The 20768-nt window shown below is 45.0% G+C and overlaps 2 protein-coding genes across 3 annotated transcripts; one reads left to right on the forward strand and one right to left on the reverse strand.

Moving 5' to 3' along the window:
- Positions 1–10914: 10914 nt before the first annotated feature.
- Positions 10915–18355, reverse strand: BTF3 (basic transcription factor 3). Of its 2 annotated transcripts, none has more exons than XM_046668220.1 (6): positions 18225–18355; positions 17582–17650; positions 14175–14288; positions 13665–13866; positions 12096–12152; positions 10915–11217 (listed from the first exon to the last, which is right to left on the reverse strand). In XM_046668220.1, exons 2-6 carry the CDS (start codon positions 17648–17650, stop codon positions 11171–11173), a joined length of 489 nt encoding a protein of 162 aa, XP_046524176.1. In that variant the 5' UTR covers positions 18225–18355; the 3' UTR covers positions 10915–11170. The 2 variants fall into 2 exon arrangements, with proteins under 2 accessions (XP_046524176.1, XP_046524175.1); XM_046668219.1 differs by lacking the exon at positions 18225–18355 and adding an exon at positions 17984–18194.
- Positions 18240–19179, forward strand: LOC124242843 (collagen alpha-1(I) chain-like). The gene is made up of 2 exons (XM_046668221.1): positions 18240–18695; positions 18864–19179. The coding sequence occupies exons 1-2, from the start codon at positions 18240–18242 to the stop codon at positions 18876–18878; spliced, it is 471 nt and encodes a 156-aa protein (XP_046524177.1). The 3' UTR covers positions 18879–19179.
- Positions 19180–20768: the final 1589 nt, after the last annotated feature.

Consider the following 20768-nt stretch of genomic DNA (forward strand, 5'->3'; position numbering starts at 1 on the left):
TCTCACCATGCAATTATCATTTCAATTTTTATTGTAATGTTATTTCAATATGTACAACCATAAAACAATGTATAAACTCTTTGTTTAGAGATCACTATACAATTGCAGAACAAAATTGAAATCAAATACCTTAAACTAATAAAATTCAAATTTGCAATATTAATTTAACGAGATAGATGAGTGGATGGTACAGTAGTCCCCCTGATGCATGATGTCTCTTTCTATGGTTACAGTTACCCACAGTCAACTTCGGTCTGAAAATATTAAATGGAAAATTCCAGAACTAAACAATTCATAAGTTTTAAATTCCTCACTGTTCTGAGTAGGGTGATAAAATCTCGAGCCATCCTGGTTTGTCCTGCCCAGGACGTGAACCATCCCCTTGTCCAGCGGAAGCACACTGCATACACCACCCACCTATTAGTCACTTAGAAGCTATCTCGGTTATCAGATCAACCGTCAAGGTGTTGCAGCGCTTGTGTTGTCACCTTTATTTTACTTAATAATGGCCCCAAAGCGCCTCTACTCTCTTACTGTGCCTGATTCATAAGTTAAACTTTATCATAAGTCTGGACGTATAGGGTTCGGTACTATCCACAGTTTTAGGCATCCACAGGGGGTCTTGGAACGCACCCCCTCGGACGGGGGAAACTACTGTATTGTCTCGCAGAAACTAAATTGCCAATTTGGGGTTAATGGTAGAAAAATGTTAGTTCAGGTCTGGTCACATATTTAGTCTGTTTCCCTATTGTGAATTTGAAAACACAACCCCGAATATGCCTGTCTGCTCACAACCAGGAGTCTCGACACATCCCAGCCTCCGTGTGGGGTTCAGGAGAGGCAAACCTTCCAGTTAGCCGACACTGTGAGTGCGCAAAGCGACATCACTTCATAACGGTGCGGTTCTCTTCTATGTGAAGATACTGGTCTGCATTCACTGGGCAATCCAATTAGTGTTGACTCCAGGACAGACCCATTCTTCCAGGCATGCCTACCACTAAAATTACTGTTAGCTGAACGGTTGAAAGTGGATATTTTCAGAGCCTGAGACCACAGTGTGCATCTCCTGGAAATGTGAACACGGACGTCACAGGGCAAGTTACTTTTTCATCGGACATGCCTGTATTTTGTGTGTCCTGAGGTGACTCGATTTCCCCACCACATTTCTGTGTTCAGCCTGCTGCCAAAAAATCTCTGTGACAGGGTATACACCGTGAAGTCAGCTGCGTTTCACTTGGTATAAACTCAAAGCTAAGCACAGTGAAGGATAAACACACAATAAATAAAGACCCGGATGATACACGCCACCAGTCAGTTGTGGTCATCCATGGGATTCAGAACATGCTTTAATAACGGTTACAGATTACCACCACAATGAAGACAAAAATTTGCGTTCTCATACGGAATTTGCTGATTCTTGAGAAGCGGCCGAAGACCGCTAAGAAAGGTGAGTTCAGCAGGAGAAGTTACTCTGCTTGCTTTTAGGAGACCTGGGCCCGAGTCCGGCCCTGCCACTAACCAGCTATGGAAGGTGGGGCAAGTGTTCACGTCTTGGCGCATCTGTTTCCTCACCTATGAACCGTCCTGCAAATCCACTTACCTCCCGGGTTCCCTCTGAAAGTAAATGAGAGGGCATCTGCGGGGGCTGAAACGACCCTCACACTGCTTAGCCACGGAAAGCACGATCACAGTGGCAGGGCCGAGCGGCTGCAGATGTACCTCCAAACGCTTTAAAACGTCCTGGCCAGTCATCCTGAGTAGCGTGGGACAGTCCCGAGCATCCCTTGGCCCTCGGGGTCCCTCCTGTCCATGGGGCTGCTGACCAGGAAGGGTGGTGGGTACCGGTGAGCGGGCTGAGAGGAGCCTGGGGAGTCAGGGCCCGTCTGTTGCTCTCTGCTGCTCTCTTCAGGGCGGAATCTGGCCTTGCATCTGACGACGTCTCAGCAGCCAGCGAGGAAATACTGCGCAGGCGCACGGCTGACTGCCTTCCGGGCAGCTCCGCTCAGCATCCCAGCCTCAGCCCCTCCTCAGGACCAGCTGCCCTAGCCTGGCCCTGACTCACGGCAGGTGTCGGGCCCCAGGCCTCGTGGAAACCCCTGTTCACCTTTGAGTCTGCACAATCCCTTTTCCCTCTTTCTTGGTTGGTATGGCTTAGCTAAGATGGATTTTAGGGCCCACAGATCCCCGTGAAGCTTCCTCAAGGCCGATGACCCGCAATGGAATGATTTCCGACTACACATCAGCCCCCCAGGTAATAAAGACAGGCTGTGTCGTTCTGATTCCACTGTAATGTCACAGGTCTATTTTAGTGTCTAACTCTGTTTTAATGATTAGCGTTTGCATGAGCCTTTCGAAGCCCCTTGAGGGCCGTCCTACTGAATAAGTAATGACTTCTTGAAAGTCGATTCCTTTCTTCTTCACCACTCACAGCCTCCTTATCCTTTAGAGAGAGAAGTAATTTCCAGATGAATCTCTCAGGACGTACAGGAAGATCCAGTGGGGTCAGGGAGAAATTAGAATTGCTATTTTCACATAGTGTATTTCATTTCACCCTTCTTAAATTTCAATTTTGGACAATATCTTACAATATACATAATACATTAGTGGACTAGTACAGGCATAGAATTTATAAATAAATATTCATATGTTGTGGGGTGATGCTCATTTTATTTCATTTATTTGTTCTGTTACTGAAGGTTGGAGACTTCTAGAAGAGTACCTATCATCCTGGCTGTGTTTCAGAATCACTAAGGGAGCTTTGTAAAAAAATTATATTATGTCCCAACACCACCCACACTCAGGGAACCTCGACCTTCGGGGGTGAAGTGTGGGATATGTGAATTTTTAAGAAGCACACCCTGGTGATTCTGACGCAAACCTGCTTGCTAACCATCACATTGACTGTCCACTTGCCAAGGGCCAAGGCTACATCTGTCATGTTCATTATCGTGTCTACAGAGCCTGGCACACGCCTGACACAGATGTTCCACAAATATTTGCTGCAGAAATGAATGATGAACAAATGAATCACAATCCAGAGACAGCCGCTGCTGACTGCCTGGGCTTTGTCTTCACACTTAGTGTCTTTATATGATTGTTTTAAACAGTCGAGGATCCATCATATAGAAAACCGAGTAGCTTATTTGATCGCTTTTAGTAAACGGGTGTGTAATATTTAAAGTGACTGAGGTGTTTTCGCATTGTTTAGCATTTAGTTTTTCCTATTAAAAATTACACTATGTAAAAAATCTTTCTACATAAAGCTTTCTTCTATATATCCAATTATGTGCACGGGATAGAGTCCCAGAGTGGGATTTCTAAATCAAAGAGTAAGAACATTTTAAAAGCTACAGCTACTGTGGGAAGGACAAATTAACACTGGCTCCAGGGTCAGGAGGCCCCGGCTTAGGGAGCGAGGGCTGGCAGGTTTTTGTGACCCAGCAGAGGAGAGTCTTCAGTGGAGCGCTGTGGTGGGGCAGAAAAACTAGGAGTGTCTGCCTGAGTTCCAGTCCCTGTTTCTACACTTGCTGTCTGCGACACTTAGATTCTTGAAGCCTCAGTTTCTTCACCAATAATGTGAATATTCATAGCTACGTGACAGAGCTGTTGATTCTGAAGCGCTATTAGCTGTTAGAGATAACAGAATTAATTTTTATACTTGATGTATTTCCAAAGGGACAAAAACCCTAAGAGTCTAGGAGAGGTTCCCATAAAAAATGCCACCTCATCTCTCTTCTATCAAAACATACTGTTTACCCACAAGTGGCTTTGAATGCTAATTCCTTAGGTGGAGGCCCAGGAAATCCCATGACTGCAGACTCAGGCCCCTGAAGTGGGCTCAGAGACAGTCAGGGCCTCTGGCCGGTGGGTGGCTGACCTCAGAAACATCGGAGGGAGCCTCACTGTGCAGGGAAGTGCTGCGGGCTGGCCTCTGCCGAACGCCCAGGAGCAGTGGCAGCTCCCTGTCTTCTCTTCCTGGGTGCCAGTAACACCGGTCAGGCAAGTTCCCCTGGTGCCACACTGCTCTAGAGGAAGCAGCCGTCTCTCCTGCTCTCCAAGGACTGCTGACTCCAGAAACCACCAAGCAAGCATCCCTGGGAACGTCTGGTTGGAACCCGAGACCGAAGCCTGCGTTTCCTCTTTGGCATAGGACTGTTAGTTCCCAGATTTCCATGTGTACGAGACTGACCTGAGTGCTCAAAACACCTGCGGAGCCCTGCCCCACCCTCTAAAGATTCCGATTCTCTAGGTCTGGGGTGGGGCCCGGAGTCTGCGTTTCCTGCACTGATTTGGATAGAGGCGGCCTGAAAACCAGGTCTGGGAAACCCTGGCGGAGTAGACAGAGCCCTGGAGACAGAACCGGGGGACCTGGGTTTGAGGTGAGAGAGTCCCACTTACATCACTGAAACCTCTGAGGGATTGCCCTGACCAGCCCTGCTTCTTCATTTTAGAGCTCCACTTTCACACCAGGGGGAGCCACTCTCACTCCTCGGGAGGCTGGGCACCCAGAAGCTTGACTGAGCAACTGTGGACAGGAAAGCACCACGACAGCTCAGAGCATCCTTCTAGGGTCCTGTAATTTGGTGCCTGCCTTTCACACTGACATAACCATAGGTATCAGCTGGCTCATTAGCACTGTGTCCCCAGCATGAGCCTCTGCCCTGAAATGAAAATTCGTTCTTTGCATTTGTGTTTTGCTGTGACACAGCAGCGCTCGCCTCCCACCAGGCAGTGTCTCCGGCATGGCATTCCTTGTACTTGGACTTAGGGCTTCTCTGATGGGTCTTGGGATCACCTTTGGGATACCTGTGAAACCTGCAATTATGTGTCTCCCCTAGGTGATGGATCTGTCAACAACTCACTCAACCAACAACAGTATATTTATTCCTCATCTATTTTCAAAATGGGTGAGTCTCCTGATAATGGGTGACGGGCACGTGGTATGTGCCAACCCCTGCTCCGGACAGTTAACACATCATCTTTATTTCATCCTTTTCAACAGTCGTGAGAGGTGGTGGTTGCTGTCACCATTACAAACAGAGACTCAAGGCGGTCAGGTGACTTGCACAAGATCATGCTGTCGGTAAGTCGACAAGCCAGAATTCCAATCCAGGGCTGCCCAGCTCTGAAGCTCACAGAGGACGTGGTCTCTACCTTCAGGGAGTTTCTGCTGTAATTAGGGAGACTGGGGGAACAGTGCTGAGCAGTACAGAAGAGCGTATAATTCAGGATTAGGGTGGGTGGGATGTGAAATATTGTTAGTAATTTGAGCGATATCAGTGACAATCTCCATGCCAAGCACCTCATGGATTAAGGGAACTTAACAAACTGTGGTGTTCTCTCTCTTAATTGTCAACCTAGGCTCAACTACAAAACTTTCAAGATGCAAAGCTCACCTGCACCAAGGCCTCACCAACTCTGACCCAGGTATCAAACATACTTTCAGCCTGTTTACGACTGTATGCACCAAAACTGAAAGTTCCTGGAGATACATTATTTTGGGTGTAAATATGTTTGAGATATAAGTGTTATCAATCTGCTATTTACACCTTAACTTCCATGAGATTTTTACCGTACTTAGAAAAATTTTTTTTAATACCATCACATTATTTTGACAAACTGTCACTCATTTTTGAAGAATGGTTTCATTGCATTTCAACAATGACGTCAGTTTAACTCACAGCGCCCCCTTGAGGTTGGTGAAGCAAGTTCTCTTTGTTCCCATTTCCAGCTAAGAAAACGGGTGGGACTGCAGAGAACCGACCCAAGGCCAAGTTCACACAGGCTTGTTGACTCCCTCCACCTTGGGTTCCTTGTCAGGCAGGAGTGAGTCCACACTTGTTTGCCCAAATGCCAGTGGTATTGCAAGAAATGCAAGCAAAGTGGGTCTAGAGAGTTTCAGAGACTAGGGGAAGAAAATAAAGAAAGGGAGAAGAAATAATGGGACAAAGAACAATGGAAAGCAGCAGAAGGGGAAGGAGCAGGCAGGTTATTGTATTATCACAGCTTCATGTCCGTGGCCAGGGATGTGCATCATCATCCAGTGCTTGTCTTATAAATCTCCACATCTGCCCTATCGACAACGCAGAACAGCCTCACAGTGCCTTGGCTTCTTGTGTGATGACCTCACTACTTGCTTGTTACCCTCTCTGCTTTGTAGCAGCAAGCTGGACTGTAGTCACAGTGAAGATGAATCTGCCACCTACTGCGGTGAGGTGGACAAATAATCAAGATTAAAGAACAGTAAACAGGGGCCAGCCGTGTGGCATGGTGGTTAAGTTCTCATGTTCCGCTTTGGCGGCCTGGGGTTCATAGGTTCAGATCCCAGGTGCAGACCTACACACTGCTCATCAAGCCATGCTGTGGTGGTGTCCCACAGACAAAACAGAGGAAGATTGTCACAGATGTTAGTTCAGGGACAATCTTCCTCACCAAAAGAAAAAAAGAAAAAAAAAAGGAATAGTCACCAGCAACTAATAGCTAAAATTTAGAATTATAATTAAAACATTATCATACACGTTTGCTATTAGAAATAACGCCTTTGTCTAACGTAGGCCAAAGGCCCTGCAGTCTCCCACAAAACTTGACATTCAAGTGTCCCAACCAGAAGCCTTGGACATATGTGGACAAGGTGTGTGACACAAGAAATGACTGTGGTGATTGTTCAGCTCAATCAGGTAAAAACGAAAATATGTAACTGATGTTTTTGTGGGATCTTGGAGTGGCTACCCTTACATTTCAACCACATAAACTGACTCCTACTTAGAAACCTTCCTAAGGATACTTACATCCACCATCACGCAATTGGATCATTTCTAGTAGTTTGCATATTTAAAGTAGGCAAGTTCTCCAGCTAAGAAGCAAATAAAGCCAGATTTGCAAAGATTAACAAAGGAAATAATGTTGATGGACAACTCTTGCCTGGTATCAAATTCCTCTTGGATTTCTTCAGGAATTTTGATAAAGATCAAAGAAAAGTCTCTTGAATGCTTTGGCTCTTGAAGATTTTTCTGTTTACTTAACCTTTGGCACTTGCTTGCCCCTCCTCCCCGCTCTCCTCTTTGCCTCCCACAGTGTTCTCCCCGGTGCGCTAACACTGTGCAGGACCCTGATCACTTTACGATCTGGCGAGGCTGGATTATTCTAAAACCACGGCAGGAGATACAATTCCAATACATCATGGCCCCGCTCAGTATGTAAAAGACTTACCAGAAATATGGTTCCCTAAATAGACCATTTCCTGCCTTTTGTCTGGCCATGATGGAGGGCAGAAGTAGAAATGCTTCCTAGGAGTTGCATGTTATCTAACAATGCATTGACAACAAAAGGCTAAAAGTATAAACAGATCCTTTTCTTCTTGCTAGCTGCCAATCAGCAAATCCTGATTCCTTCCCTGCTTATTGAACATACAAACTCATATGGACCCTTCCTTGTTTATGTAGTATGTCAGTATGTTTATTTTCAGGCTGATGGAGAGACGTAGTACTTTTCTTGGCTTTTCAAAGTACAAATTCTTTCACCCAAACGTGTAGAATCTTTGGTAAACATCTGCAATTTTCCCCTTGGACAGTTCTCACTAAGTTTTAAGATCCAAAGGGCTATTTCTTTTCCAATAGCATCTTTCCCAGTCCATCTTGACATTTTAACAGCAAAGGTTTTAAAAATAAGGTTGTCTAGTTTTACAGTGCCCAGAGCGTTCAGGCGGGAGATGTGATACTGTTTTCTTTACCGACTGTGCCTGCGTTCCCAGAACTCGCTGCAAAAATGGCATTCAACACTGCTGATTGGAGTGACGAAAACTCATGTGAAGAGAAGACTTTTCTAATTTTTGCTTTGGAAAAGCTGAAAACTATTATTAGTTCTCTTAAGACTTCGCTCCAAAAAACTTTGACATATGAATCTTATGGAGGCAGGGGGCTACTAAAACATCAGGCCACTGTTACGTAATGGAGAAAAAAATGATTAGAAATCAGACCCAAACTTTAGTGACCTTCAGCCTACTTCTGAACTTGTTTCCAAATTTTAGAATGTAGCTTTGTGCCCTGTGCACCACAAGGTTATTATGAGGATGACACAAGTGTATGCCAGTTCGATTATTTCAACAAATAGAGGATATGAACCCACAAGTTCTCAGATCAAAATCAATGTCCATCTCTTCATTAGTGTAGCCCTGGTTCAGATCCAGCTGAAAGCTAGCCAGGGCTAGTCTTAAAAATGTGGTGGACAACAGCCAGCAAGTAGTGACATCAGCCAAAAGATTGACCAGATCAGAACCATCTGCCCCTTCAGCCTGCCAAGGCCTGAAATTTCTCCAGTAGACACTGAGGTCAAAAGAGCACCCCTAGGGCCAGCCACAGGGCCGAGTGGTTAAGTTCGCATGCTCCGCCCAGGGTTTCGCCAGTTTGGATCCTGGGTGCGGACACAGCACCACTCATTACGCCATGCTGAGGCAGCGTCCCACATGCCACAACTAGAAGGACCCACAACTAAAAATATACAACTATGTACTGGGGGGATTTGGGGAGAAAAAGCAGGGGGAAAAAGAAAAAGATTGGCAACAGTTGTTAGCTCAGGTGCCAATCTTTAAAAAAAAAAAAGAGCAAACCTGGATGTGAATCTCATCCCACCACTTAAGGGGCTGTGTGACCCATCATAAGTAACTTCACCCTTTGAAGATGGTTTCCTTATCTGTACACTGTGGCTCTTTTAGGGGTGCGGGTGGGGGGTTGTTACGATACTCAATGAGATGATATGAAACAAGTGGCACAGTGCTTAACATATTATAGCCACAGGAATTGTGGGCAATTAAAGAACAGTTAGAAGGACATGGTAGACTATATCACTGTTAAAAAATATCTGCCATCACAGCAATCAGATGGCTATGTATATGACTTGCTGTGGCTGATGAAATAGGATCATTACTGACACGCATCACTTCCTTATGTTAGTCTGAGAAGCCAGCTGGTTGTCTGCCATCTCTTTTCCCTGTCCTGAGACTGGCAACGTTCCAATTATAGGCTGCTCCTGGAGTAAAGTGGAGACCAGCCACAAGCAAACTACAAACATTAAGGGGGACAAACCTTTGTAGCAACTAAAATTTTTAGTTACTTGTAAGTGTGCCATAACCCTGCCTATCCTGATAGTGAAATTACAAGAAAAACCTTTCTTATTAATCCATAGCCACCAATACACACCACATCATTTAAATAATGGACCAAAGAAATAACATTTTTAGGGGTTGTGGGGGGAAAAGTCTCTGAGTACAGGCAAAACAGGATTAACCTTAGCCAGCATCTGCTGCAAGAAACAAGTTGTCCAGCCTGGAAATCTATTGCACTTCTCCATTTAGTCCCTTTCCTGCATAGATCTAGGGCAAATGACTGGAAGGATACTCATAGTGGCATTCTTCACATACTCCAGTCAGCCTGTCACTGTCACCTCAATCTCTTGGGATAAGTTGAGAAAATCTTTGATCGTGCTACCCAAGTGTGGCCAGCGGACCTGCAGCATCAGCATCACCTGGGAGCTTATCAGAAAGGCAGACCCTCAGGCCCCTCCACCTTCCCATCCTCTGCCCTCCAAGTTAGCCATTTTCCGCGCTTTCACATGACCCATCTTCTCACTGCCAGGTGGCTGAGTGCCCCAGAGACGCTGCCCCATCAGTCTGGGACCTGGAGTTAATATGTAGCAGAGCTCAACCTGACCCACAATCATCTGGAAACACGTGCATACACTTTGTAATTCTGTAAACCACTGAGACTTTGGGTCCTTGTTACAGTAGCAGTGTACTTTAACAGAACTGATACACACCCTTTGAAGAAAATGGAACAATGTTAAGATGTGCAAATATTTTACACAGCATTTCATTTTCGGTAGTTAACTAATAGTGACTTTTAGATACAGCTGTACAGTACCTTGCAAATTGGTATGGAAATGTCAAACAAATTCTTATTGTTGCAAGTAGAAACTAAGACAATTTTCTTCCTCAATTGGCCTTGATGAGGGTTACACAAAATTGTTTTAATTGCCATTTGTAAATTTTTAGAAGTTATTTCAACATTATGACTTCTAACACAATTTTTTTAAGTAGGCCTATATGAGGGAATGATGGAAGTTCAGTATCCTATGGCAACGCTTACATTATGTTAAAATTCTTCCAACTATAATACTTGTGTCAATTTCACCGTATATTAATTTTAACACTTTTTTTTTTGAGGAAGATTCACCCTGATCTAACATCTGTGTCAAACTTACTCTATTTTGTATGCAGGTTGCTGCCACAGCACGACTGCCGATGAGTGGTGTAGGTCCTTGCCCAGGAACCAAACCTGGGCTACCAAAGCAGAATGTGCTAAACTTGACCACTGGGCCACAGGGCTGCCCCATAAACATTTTTTTAAAGAGAAAAAAGTAGGCCTATTCATTTAGTGTTCTCACTTAAGGAAGAGACAGGCCACATTCCTACTACAAACACTACTTCTTTGCAGGTATCTTACAGAATATCCTACATAGGAGTTGAGATTAACTACTTTCACTTTTTTGAAGCAACCTCCGGTTACACCTACAAAATGGAGCTACCAGTCTCCACTGCATAGAATGAGGATTAAATGAAGAGAAAATCAAATGAGATAATATATATAAGGCACTCAACATGTGCTTACAATATAGACAACATTAAGAGGAAAAAACCCTTGCTCACTCACTAAGGAAGCGCGGCAGCCCTGAGACTGCTGGAGAGAAAGGTTTTCAAACACGAGAACCGTATACCACCTTTGTTACATTGTACTGTCATTTCAGATCTTTAATCAAATTCCATCAAAGATTATCAGTCATATTACATGCCATGATTAGCTTTCTATAAACAACTTTGCTTTCTGTACAAATCAGTGTCAATGAAATAAAAATAATACCGTATACTAGGCAAAGAACTTTATTAACCTTTGTTTCAAACTTTATCCCCAGGCTTCTTCAGCTTAATGAGCTGCAAAGAATGAGTCGTGTCTAAGCAAAACTGAAAAGAGCTGCAGTGTCCAAAGGGCTTGGGCTTAAAAATATTAGAGATCTGGATTTTATCAGATCCATGAACAAAATTTTAAAAAGCAGTCAGAATATAAAACAGCAGCTCCCAGTAACTTCTTCAAGTCTGAGCTTCTTCAAAAGTTGACTCAGTTCAGTTTGCCTCATTCTTGGAAGCCTCATCAAAATTCTCCACAAGATCTAGGGGGAAAAAAGGGAGAAACTCAGAAAAAAGCCAAATCTACAAATAATCATTAGATTTTAAGAGGAGATAGGGAAATAAAAATATATCCTGCAGTTAAATCAGGATATACATTTAAATACTTGTATTTATTTCCAATGAGACCACTATCCATTTGGTACATTCTGAAATGTATGTTTTGGCACATAATTAAAAAAAAGGGGAAGTCATTAATTTGCCGATACATAAATATGCTGCTTAAAAAATATGTATATACCCTCCTCATTCCCATCTCACTCCAATGAAAATTAAGCAATGTAACACATTAGTCAACATGGGGGGCAGAACCAAAGAACACCATGACACACATTCTGGAGTTTTCCTGGATTCTTAAGGATACCTATCCATGCAAAGTGGAAATATTTATGAGGCTAGTGATTCTACTGCCCAATAAATATTTGTTTCACAACAACATAAATTATCCAGTAATAACTAAGATAGAAAAATGTCTCATGATTGCCAAAGGAGTTTTTCTGCTCATTTTAGCATGGTTCTGTCCCAAGATATTTGAACAACTTCTCCATGCCTTCTCATAAATTTATGGATCTCGAAGGAAATAAGGGTCATTTGTGATCTGCTAGTGTCATATTTAGGTCACAACACACACCCCATATTTATTCCATATTTAACGTAGATCCCTAACAGAAAACAGCCAAGCCTACAAACACAGCGTCCAGTTAAGTAACACCACGTTATTTTCCATTCAAGGAGCTGCATGACGCCCTCTCCCCGTTGGCCCTCTCGCCACCTCCCCTGAGGCAGTCCTTCCTACAGTACGAAGCCTCTTTATGTTCCCTTGCTAAGGTTCTCTAGTTGAATCACAAGTGAAGGCTCCTACCTGGAACTTCATCATCATCCTCCTCTCCTGTGGCGAGCGGTGCTTTTCCATCCACAGCTGTGAAATGGAAACGTACACGTTACCACGCGTTTCTTTAAGTCTTCAATAAACATTAACCAAAAGAACAGATGAAAGGCCAAGTGTCATTATAACTTACATTCATGATGACGACAGACAGATCTGGGATTTAATCTATAGTACTAGCAATAACATGATATTCCGATGTCTACAAACAAGCCAGAAAACTAGTAAGGGCCAACAAATCAGATTCCACACAATCCTTTTGCTCTCTCTGGCCCACCACAGGCCCTGAGGCACCATGAGGACAGGGAACCCCCAGGGTCCAGGTAAACCCACATACCAACTATGAGAAGGTATATTTGGGGAGGCAAATGAAGATGCTGTTTTCTCAAACACCCTGTTGTTTTGTGCATGGCATAAGGGAGATGCTCAATGAACCTTTACTGAAATGAAGATACAATGATCAAGAAATTACAAGTGTCTTTGACTGGTCAGAATTCACTGTTCTTTCATTACACAAGAAAGTGGACCACATGTGCAAGTCGAGAGCTCACAGTACCAGCCCTGTACGATTTTCAGTGGGACACTTCAGAAGCCTTCTCAGCTCTGAAGGCCTAAGACTTTCTAAGAACCTCACGCCTCTCGATGTTGACAAAAAAATATAAATAGAAGCAGAGTGAGAGAACACCTAGAAAAACATGGGGACTCAGTAACAGGCTAAAGAATGAGCCTGCCTTGCTTCTACATTCCCATTTGTCAAAACGTCAATCAGAGGGCCTCAGCATAAAGTAGCTACGTCCCCCGATGTACACTTATTCAACTGCATGACTTTCTGCCCCGAACAAATCCTTATTACACTATAATTAAAAAGAGCAGAATACTGGCAGGCTAATTTCTAAAGATCATTGGTAATAGCAGTTGTAGATACAACCAAAGAAATTTGATAATTTGTAATTTCCAACAATTCTAAATAAGAATTCTAAACTGTCAGTTACTAAAAAGTCCAGGGGCCGGCCTGGTGGCGCAGTGGTTAAGGTCACATGTTCCGCTTCTCAGTGGCCCGGGGTTCGCCGATTCAGATCCTGGATGAGGACATGGCCCCACTTAGCAACAGCCATGCTGTGGTGGGCGTCCCATGTATAAAGTACACGAAGATGGGCGCAGATGCTAGCTCAGGGCCAGCCTTCCTCAGCAAAAAGAGGATTGGCAGTAGTTAGCTCAGGGCTAATCTTCCTCTCACACACACACAAAAAGTCCAAAGTTAATATTTTCATCATTACCAGATAATGGTAAAATTTTAAGTTTCTGATCCAAAACAAGAAAACTAGTAGAAAACATTTCACTGAATCAAGGATAACGTTTGCACCATACTAAATTACTGAACACACTAAGAACACTTGCTTAAAATCAGTGTAAAAACTAATGTTTTTTAGAGGAAAGCCTGCATTTCCAAATGTAAAGGCGTTCATACCCACTTTGCACCCCGAGTTCTTAGACGTCTACCGAGAAATCAGTAAGCGCAGGTAAAGCCACTGGCCGGACACTCACATTGTTTGGGCAGCGCTTCAGCCAGTCTCCTTAAACTGGTCAGACTGTCGGCACCGAGCTGGTTGAGGATGCTGGGCAGCATTTCTGTCAGCTGCTTGGTCTCGGCGTGGCCTGTAATGGTGAACGTGTTCGCTGCCAGGGACGCCTGAACTTTGGGGTTGTTGAAGTGGATCACTGTCCCTTGGTTTGTGAACATATTCACCTATAAAGAAGAAAAATTTTAAATTAGCAACACCCGCTAAAATCCCTTTAAAAGCAAGCATTTTATTAAGCAAGAACTGAAGTCGGGCTAACTAATCTGGTGCTTCACTGGGAAGCGCAGGTGCAATTCCGCCTGCAGTGGAGAGCGCTTCCACACCCCACCATCTCCCTGACACTCGTTAACAGAGCAGAAACGTTTAGAGGGATATGAAATCCTCTGCTAGAAGGAGAGGCAAAATCATTTAATGCACACACCTTAAACTTTTCAGCCAAATCTTGTTGTGTAAAGAAATGAAATCTGACACTTGCCTCTTCGATACCGGAGATGTTGTTCACCCCTAACTTCTTCAAGGAGAACTGGAGTTTCTTATCGTCTGCCGTGGCTGTTCTATGAACCACCTTCTTCTTTCTGCGAGCAGTTCCCTAAAGCGGGGAGGAAAGGGAAGAACACAGCACACACTTATACCTCGCACGAGACATTTTCAAATGGAAACACTTGCTAATTCCTTTCCGACCTCTGGATCTGTAGTAGAAAATTACCATAACCACCAAGGGTGATGCAGCGAGCGGGCAGGTCAAGGCAAGGATGGAAGCCAAACGTGGGCAACAAAAGCAGCTGTCTACTAACCCTTAAGAACATCTAGGCATCTAGCTTTGTCAGATGTAAAGGGATGATCCTTTCAAAGTCCTCCTTTTTACCTTATCTGCTCTAGAAGTGATCCAAGAGTTGGCACGTGTCAACCTAAAGTAAGCTTCATTTAGAAGCTCCATGTCCAGAACTGTTCACCTTTTCTGTTTTTACGTTAATTAAACAAAAATCAACATCCATTAACATTCACAGGCAAGCTAGCGTATGACATAATCAAATGAGTCTGTAGACAGACGTCTATAGCGCCCGAGAGCACGACCTGAAGTTCTCATCTTAACCCACAAGGCCCCTACACCACCCGCGCTGCCCCTGCCACGCCGCTCTCACCACGCCTCCTGTCACACGCGTACTCATCTTCACCCAGACACCTCCTCGCTGCTCAGTCAACAGGCCACACTGGAGCCCTTGCACATACTCTTCCTCTCTTCCCCAAGCATCCACACGGCTCCCTCCCTCACTACAGATCTCTGTTCCTAGAGTGGCCTTTCCCAACCACCCGCTGTAAAACAGCAACTCCCACACTCATCACTTCCCACCTCTCCAGGTTTATTTTTCTTCATAACACTCACTATTATAAGAGATAAGGATATTTTATTGTCTGTCTCCCCTCACTAGAATGTAAGCTCCTTGAGAGCTTCTACTTTGTTTAATGCTACAAAACCCAGTATGGAAAATAGTACCTAGCTCATTGAAGGCACGCAATAACTTGAGGAACAAATGAATACAGCCTTCAGGAAAACTTGTGGTTTCTCGTACATATATGCCAAGTCTCCAATCTCCTCCTCAAATATACCCCAGAAACTTTCAGAACCAGGCAAATGTGACCACACATTTTCTGCTTAAAACTCTTTAATAACTCTCATGTAGGCCAAGCCCTTTACATGGCCCCCAAGTCTCTTCATGGAGAGGCTATCCCCCACCTACCTCACCGTCTGGCACCGCCATAGCAAATCCGACTCATCCTTTAAAATCCTGTTCAATCCACCACCTCTTCTGCGCCTCCCCTAAACACTGCAGTTCAGCCCCCAAGCCACAGCCTTCCTGCCTCCATATTCTGGGAATGCTTCTACTGCACTACGAAAACAGATTTTTTAAAAAAGATCCCTATTTTCCCTACTGGCCTTACAGGGCCCTAGGTGCTGAAAACTCGTAAATTTCGTATTCTCAGGAACAAGCACAGTAAAGCCCTAATGAAGTCACAGTTCAGAGAGGAAAATATCAATAGCTACAAAAATTATTGGTTACCAAATCCCAAAAAGCTTTTAGGGATGAAAATCACCTTGGAGTGCGCATGTAGATACCTGGTTTCCAGCGAACCTTCTCTAAAAGACATTCCAAGGAACGAATGCAGGATTCTACAAACCAACCAGCGCACCTTCCACGGGTTCCACTCACCTCCCATACGTAGAGCTCAATTTCACTGAAATAATGAAGCTGCCATCAATGCTACGATCAGACACCGAAATTTTAACTTACTTAGAAGCACCGCACACTTGCCGTTTTCTCTAAGGCACCATTCATAATAAGCAGGTTTCTTAAAAGGTGAAGAAAATGCTTCCATATTACAACAACGACAAAAATACTTTCTCTGTTAACTGAACAAGTAAAGTTTATCCTACATCAGCCTTAAGAATCCCAGAAAATCTCGACCTTCCTTTGCCCTAGAATGATGTCTCTCACCAGTTAAAGACTGAAGATCACGGTAACAACAAAAAGATGTCACACAAGCATATCATTCAAATTACTCCTTCTGAATCCTGTACTAAAAGGGATGATGGCTAAATACGCCAGTGTCAGAGCATCAAAACACTGACCCACAAAGAAGATGAGTTTCTCTGGCACTTGAAGGCCACACCCAGCTTATAACAATGGCTAAAAAGAACAAGAAACATGACTGCTGTTAACGAGGAGGTGCTGATCTGGAAGACTGCTTCAGAAAAAGAAAGGCTCAGGATCCACGCACTGCTGGCCAAGCCCAGGAATTTACAAATGTGCACCTTATTGTTCAGGTCTAAATGCAGCTTTTGGCTATTCCACAGTAGACTCTACTTGAAGCTAAATGCTGAAAGTTGGGAAAAACTAATAGGTAATAAACTTGTAGTGTGGAAGCTTTACAAGTTTTACCAAGTAAAGACACGCTCTGTGCCAGCAGGCTACCACACCTTGTTAAACACTAGGAATGTGCTAACACAACGCCAAGTACAACGCGCTAGACCTCTGCCTAGAGTGCACTTCTAAGTAAATCACCTAGAGAACAATCCAAAAACGTCACCAAGTTCAGAAAAGAACCCCCTTGAAGGGGATCAGCACCCACCAGGAAAAACCAACTAACCCAAAACTGATTATTTAAAAGCCCACCAGTCTCATTCCTTTAGTTGTAGTGGAATCACAAAGTAAAAATGGAAAGACAGCTACTTAGGTAACATTTTCAAATCGACAGTCACTGCTCTTACGTTCCAGAAGGTACCTATAAGACAGACATCTTCAAACATTCCAGAAAATACACAATTACTCTGGCTCACATCCAGCTAGGAAAGCATTTACAGAAAGGTCTTCATTTACAAAGGACACGGGACTTCTAACTATTAAGTACAACAATTATCCAGAACCTTAAACTACAGTTGAAAACACAGGTGAAACAAAATCAGAGCTGGCTTAGTTATTTAAAACAAAAACACAAGCCCTGACTGTATACAACTTATGCCAAAACAAGTCAGGGGTATGATGGCCACAAGGATGATGTGACTGAAATGACACATTCTCTTATTAATTAAACGAGGAAACACTTTTGTTCTACTTAAAACACTGTAACACTGAAAATATCTATTTCGGTAAAAGAAACCTTGTAATTTAAGCGCTCTCCATCTCTATTCACTTTTTTTTCTTTTAATATCCAGCCTGCAGGGCTCACTGATACACTATATTGCATCTCATTTAACCCCCCTCTCCCCGATTTGCTAGCTCTGTGAAATGCCCTCTAGAGACAAAGTGACAAGCCAACGATGTTAGAAATGCAAAAGAAAAAAAAAAGACCCTAAACTTAAAAAGAGACACTATTAACACTTACTTTCCCACCAATGCGCACTTGTGCCTGGAGTTTGGCGAGTTTCTCCTGGTTCATGATAGTTTCTTTCATCTAGAAAACACGAAAGCCTCAGCGGGGACAGGTCTGGCTCGCTCGAGCATTCCACGCTCGTGATTTCCCGAGACCCCGGCAGGAGACAAACGTCCCGCCCAGGCCGAGGCCTGGACCCCAGACCCACCCGCCCGGCTCCCGACCGCAGTTCCGGGGAGCGCGGGGACCCCCGCCGCCCAGACCCCCTCCCGCGCCCTCCCCCCGGGGCAGGCCGGAGAAGGCGCTCCGGCCCGCGCGCGCCCCGCAGCACCCCGCCCGCCCGGCCGCCCCGCCCCGGCCCGGCCTCGGCCTAGCCAGGGCCCGCCCGGCCACTCTCCGCAAGCCTCGCGGTACCTGAGGCTCCTGTCCCCGGGTTCCGCCGCGAGGTGGAGGAAGAGACGGCGTCGCCTCGCCCCCAGGGCAGCCGCCCCTGGCTCGACCTCGCCCCCGAGAGTCAGCCTGAGCGGGTGCGCCTGTCCGTCGCATCGCCTTCCTCTCCTCCTCTGCCCTGTCCCTCCCTGTCTCGCTCCTTCCGGGCACTTCCCGCCCCCGATCCCGTCCTCCTCCCACGCCGGCGTCCACAGCCTTTTTGTACCTTGTTGGAGCGGAAATGGGGCCGCGCGGGGGACTAGGGCTGGCGCTCAGGGGGTCTCGGGCAGACCAGCCGAGGTTAGGCGCACACACGCGGGGACGCAAGATGGCAGCTAGAGGGAGGCCGGAAGTGACGCAGCGCCACTTCCTCCAAATGTCAGGAAACGCGCTTCCTCGCGAGCCCGGCGCCTCTCTGCGCACGCGCGGCTCCCCGCCACCGCCTGGGCCGCAGTTCCCCGAGGGACGGGCCGCGCGGCTCCGGACTGCGGGTCGGCGGGCAGCCGTGGGGAAGGCCTGGAGGGGTCAGGGAGCGCGGGGCTGTGCGGGGCTCGGGGTGAGGAGTCGGCCCTGTCCGCGGGCCGGACCCGCAGGTTCTTCGCCTCGGGGGAAAGGGCCGGAGCGCGTGCGCCCCAGCGAGCCTGCACCTGGACATTCTGGCGGCACCTGGCGGAAACAGGCCGGCTCTGCTCTCCAGGTCCGCGGGTTTGGGAGGTCGCAGGCCGATGTTCAGAGTGTCGGAGCGGAGGCGGCATGCACCCCAGCCCCAGGCCGCAGACAGCGCTCAGAGGACGCGGCGGGGCGGGCGGCGCGCATCCCGCCCCGGGCCGGGCACGTGGTGACCTGACCCCTCGTGTTTCTGCAGCGCACGAGAAGCTGACTCCTGGATATCGGTTGGCAGCGATTTGGCAACGAGCGATTCAAAGTAGAACAAACTTTACCTTTCTTAACGGAATAATAAAAGCAAAGGGGAATTTGTGTCCGGTGTGTGTGGAAAGGCTGAACTGGTGTAAATTAAAATTCCCCAAACGCTGGGACAAGCTTTAAGACAATCTTAACGCAAAACGACCGATATTAAAAATGGCACTTTACATCCAAATGCTCTCTGATCAGCCTCTTTGTGGCCTTAGCTATGAAAAGCCTTTGCGTATTCAAAAAATGAGTCCGAAATCCTAGCTAGAGAAAATACAGTTTAGACAGCAGGAAAATTTGTGTAGGTGCAGGCTTCTCTCCAATTAAGATTAACCTTTTTGTTCTTGAGTAATTTTCACATATAAATTGGTTAAAACTCTCTAAGAAAATAGCTGGTGAGGACACTGCATTGCTGTTTAGGATAATTGTAACAGTTGATATTTTCTCCAAAAACAATGTTGCTTCTGTTGTTAAATATGAGTCAAGTTTAGTACAGAGAAAGATATTTGTCCTGTTAGGCTACGTGGGTCTCCGTCCCAATGATAAAGGTCAGAATGACTGTTAACTCTAGTCAGTGCTGCAGAACTACTACAAAATATAGAGAAATACTCCCCTTCTTTGAAAATATATCTTTGTTCAGGAGCAATTTTTTTCCCCTTTATATTATACTGGGGGCATTTGAAACTTCCTAGTCATGTGATGTTTTCTGAGCATTTACATAAGCAAGCTTCTGGATAAGTAACCTGCCATCTGATTCACCTTTTATATACCTGTTTTCAGGATATGTTCCAGTTATTTTTTAGTTTCCTTTGGTTCCCACTTTTCTTTCATTCTTTTGTAATTTTTAAGACTTGTGCCATGTTGAAAATCATGAAAGTTTCCCTAATAGTAAGAAAAGAAGATTTTTTATTTTTGACTCCATCAGCTGCTTCTACTTATTTTGTGAGTAGTTAGGAAATTCTGATCCTGCTAAGTATTTATATACCAGTCTATCATAAAGTAACTGCAGGGGTTTTTTTAACTCTGAAAAATAGTTACAAAGTTGCAGTCTTCGCTCAGGGATGGCAAAAGAGTAACTTAGATGCTACCATTTACTCGGTGCTCCCAGTGTCTGTGGCAAATATGGATGCCAAGCTCCCCACGCTTTACTGCTGAGCTTGAACAAGCCTAAGAATCATTTACTCAGCACTCCACATGGCCTCTGTCAACAGCAGGCAAGAAAGGGGAGACCTGTTTGCCTTCCTTGGTTTATAGTTTATGATCTAATCAAAGTCCATGAATTGTTTTCACCTCCGTGGGACTTGAGTCAGCTTCAGCAAGAGCTAAAATATTTATGTTATGTTTATTTCTTAAGAGCCTCATTCTGACCCACAAGACATACTGGAAATCACTGAGGGTTAGTGTTCCCATGCTTTTAGCTGTTCCTGATCTAGGCCTTGACTGAGTGCCACAAGGGACTTTTTGTTTGTTGGTTTCTAAACCTCCTTGAACTCTTCTAGCACCCCCACCTTCGTCAAGTTAACACCTACACCTCATTTAGCTTTTAGTTTAAATGTCTCAGGAAAGCCTCCTCTGAGACACTCAACCCCATTAAGTTACATCCATCATAGTTATTTTTAGTTGTGGTATTTTATTAAATGCAAAATGAGAGATTGATAATTTTGTTGAGTTAATGGAGAATTAAATTAGAAGTCTTGAGAACAATTTCCCACTAGGTTAATATTGAGTGTTGGCTCGTTGATCCTTGGATCCTCACAGAAATCTCGTGAGGCGGGTACTTCCCATGTCATTGGTGAGAGAACTGGGGCTTCCAGGGTTAAACTTGTGAAAATAGATGCAAACAACCTCTTCTTCCCTC

Source organism: Equus quagga, chromosome 7, assembly GCF_021613505.1.
Source record: "Equus quagga isolate Etosha38 chromosome 7, UCLA_HA_Equagga_1.0, whole genome shotgun sequence".
In the NCBI taxonomy this organism is placed as follows: Eukaryota; Metazoa; Chordata; class Mammalia; order Perissodactyla; family Equidae; genus Equus; species Equus quagga.